The sequence below is a fragment of the Phymastichus coffea genome, unplaced genomic scaffold (assembly GCF_024137745.1).
Source record: "Phymastichus coffea isolate CEN01 unplaced genomic scaffold, Cenicafe_Pcof_1.1 PCOF00086, whole genome shotgun sequence".
Lineage (NCBI taxonomy): Eukaryota > Metazoa > Arthropoda > Insecta > Hymenoptera > Eulophidae > Phymastichus > Phymastichus coffea.
In genome coordinates, this window is record NW_026706897.1 from 676,774 (window position 1) to 679,190 (window position 2,417).

At 32.9% G+C, this 2,417-nt stretch overlaps 1 protein-coding gene across 1 annotated transcript; it reads right to left on the minus strand.

Moving 5' to 3' along the window:
- On the minus strand, positions 1–1,257 carry LOC131669049 (farnesol dehydrogenase-like). The gene is made up of 5 exons (XM_058943621.1): positions 1,060–1,257; positions 833–998; positions 636–762; positions 441–564; positions 1–375 (listed from the first exon to the last, which is right to left on the minus strand). Exons 1-5 carry the CDS (start codon positions 1,189–1,191, stop codon positions 190–192), a joined length of 735 nt encoding a protein of 244 aa, XP_058799604.1. The 5' UTR covers positions 1,192–1,257; the 3' UTR covers positions 1–189.
- Between the last annotated feature and the right edge of the window lie 1,160 nt (positions 1,258–2,417).

Below are 2,417 nucleotides of genomic sequence, written 5' to 3' on the forward strand. Positions count from 1 at the left end.
ATGTCAAATAAATCAAATAGAGCAGCAACTAAAAACATGTTTTTATGATTATGGAAATCAATTAATAGATGGAAGCACCTTGCAATGTTTATATGTTGTTACAAAGTAAATTTTTGTCTTTCAAAAAAATATGAATAAACTTTATTGCATATTGACAATTGAAAAAAATAAATTCGAGTTGTTCCAATTTCACCAAAGTTGTCCAAGTGGTTTGATTGTCAGTTCAGTTATTTCCACGTGTTGTGGGGCTGAGATTACATGTATAATAGAATCAGCAACATCTTGGGGTTTAATGGATGGAAAGGTATTCAAAATATTTGGATCTAAACCGTATTTTTCAAAAAACTCAGTCGCAACAATTCCCGGACTAATACTCTGAAGTAAAACAAAGTTGTTAGATTTGAATGTTCATGTCGTTACTTCTTCTGCTGAAGACTCACCGTTACTCTAATTTTATCACCCTTTATTTCAGCAATCAATGTTTGGCTCAAAGCAGTGACCGCATGTTTCGTTGCTGGATAAATATTGGTTTTTGACAATTTTGAAACTCTATGTCCAAAAATGCTAAATTGACGATAATATATAATGTTAATAAGTTCTATAATTTGTTAGAGAATAACTCTCAATGTATATACCTATTTATATTGACGATATGAGCTTCATGCTGGTTGTCTATCATAAGTTTCATCGATTGTCGTGTACAATGTAAAAGCCCAACGATGTTTACGTTTATAATTTGCAACATATCATCAGTTTTTAGATCTAAACATTAAGCAATAAGGTAATTTTTCCAATATCTAAATGGTATGCATACATGAAAATATAAATTCACCTAGAAGAGACGATTGGTAACCCAACCCAGCGTTATTCACAAGTATGTGAACGGTTTTTAAATGCTTTTCTATCCACTTAAAGACGTCTATGACTTGACTCTCAATTGAAATATCACATTTCTTAGCATAGAATCTACCTGGTCCAGTAACATCTTTCATGGTATCCTATGCGAAAAGAATATTCGAGTTTGTCAATCGTCTCATATAAAATGTCAAATAATTTTACCTGCATTGTCTCTAGTCTTCGTGCTAAGCCTACAACGATCATTCCATTTCGCACTAAAGCTTTGGCTGTTTCTAAACCAATACCAGATGATGCACCCGTCACCACCGCTACTTTTCCATCCCATCGTTCCATTTTCGTTAGATTTTACAATTTAAGTTTTTAAATTTTATTTCTTTAAACAGTTGACAAAAACGAGTAATGCTGTAGCGTGAACAAAACAAAATAATTAGTGCTATTTGTGTCAAGTGACAAGATAAGATAACTTATCGGCAGTGATGACCAGGTTAATAAGAGTATTTTCCATTATAATGTTTGACAGTTGAAGAATTTCGATTATGGTTTCTCAATTTATCCGTTTTTTAATAAAAATATTTTCATATTATATTCATACATTGAAAAGACCCTATGAATAATCTATGACAACTTTCTAGTGTTTTGATGATATTTGTATTTTACATTATATATATTCATCAATAGTGGATAAACATTGGCAATTGTAAATATTTACTATGCCATTATATTCTACATTAAGTACTTACAATGATTTTTATTTTTTTGCACTTAATTTCATTGATTACATACTGATATGACTTAAGATGCAACTCCAATCTTAATGACAGGATCCGAACACCTATTTCCAACATCTTTCTTAATACATTTTTAATTTATATATTTCTCACAGTAAAGTACTCAAGGTACATAAACCAAAAGTTCTTTGAAAAAATATATTCAAAGGAAGTTTCTTATATGTTTCGAAAAAAAAGAAAGAATAAAAAATGAAAAAGTAGAAAGCAACGCCATTTTCCCTAAAGCTTCAAAACGAATCTTTCTGAATTATCTATGCAACCCCATAGCAAAAGAGGAAAAACAGAATAGTCTCCTTAGAAAAGAATAGCAAGTAAACCTGAAAGTAGGAGGATCGTCGTGTGTGTGCGCGCGCGTGCGCGCGTGTTTGTGTGTGTGTATATATATATATATATATATATATACATATATATATATATACAGGTGAAGAAGGCAGTGTCATCTAAAATATCAATCGAGGCTCTTCCTCTTCCACTCCGAAACAAAAAAAATAAGAAAGAAAGCACGCGTCGGATTTGCGAAAAGTAGTGCAACATGTTTCCTCTCTGTCGTCGTGAACCACGCGCCTCCACTCGAACGTCAAAGCTCTCTCTCTTACGGTATATGTATGTACTCGAGCGACGAGCGCGTGCAACTTACCCTCCTTTCATTCTTTTTTTTTTGCCTAGCCGGGATGCGAGAGAGCATGTTAAAAGCACACCCAGGGCTTAATGGACCTCTTAATTATACATCGATTTCGTGCGTAGCAGCGAGATTCTCTCTTCTTTTTTTTC

What these genes read in the sequence shown, in the direction of transcription:
- LOC131669049 (XM_058943621.1), bottom strand. Translation starts at nt 1,191, where the DNA reads ATGGAACGATGGGATGGAAAAGTAGCGGTGGTGACGGGTGCATCATCT. An exon ending in TTACCAATCGTCTCTTCTAG is followed by an intron (nt 763 to 832) that starts GTGAATTTATAT and finishes CTTAATGTTTAG; the next exon opens with ATCTAAAAACTGATGATATG. An exon ending in GTGATAAAATTAGAGTAACG is followed by an intron (nt 376 to 440) that starts GTGAGTCTTCAG and finishes GTTTTACTTCAG; the next exon opens with AGTATTAGTCCGGGAATTGT.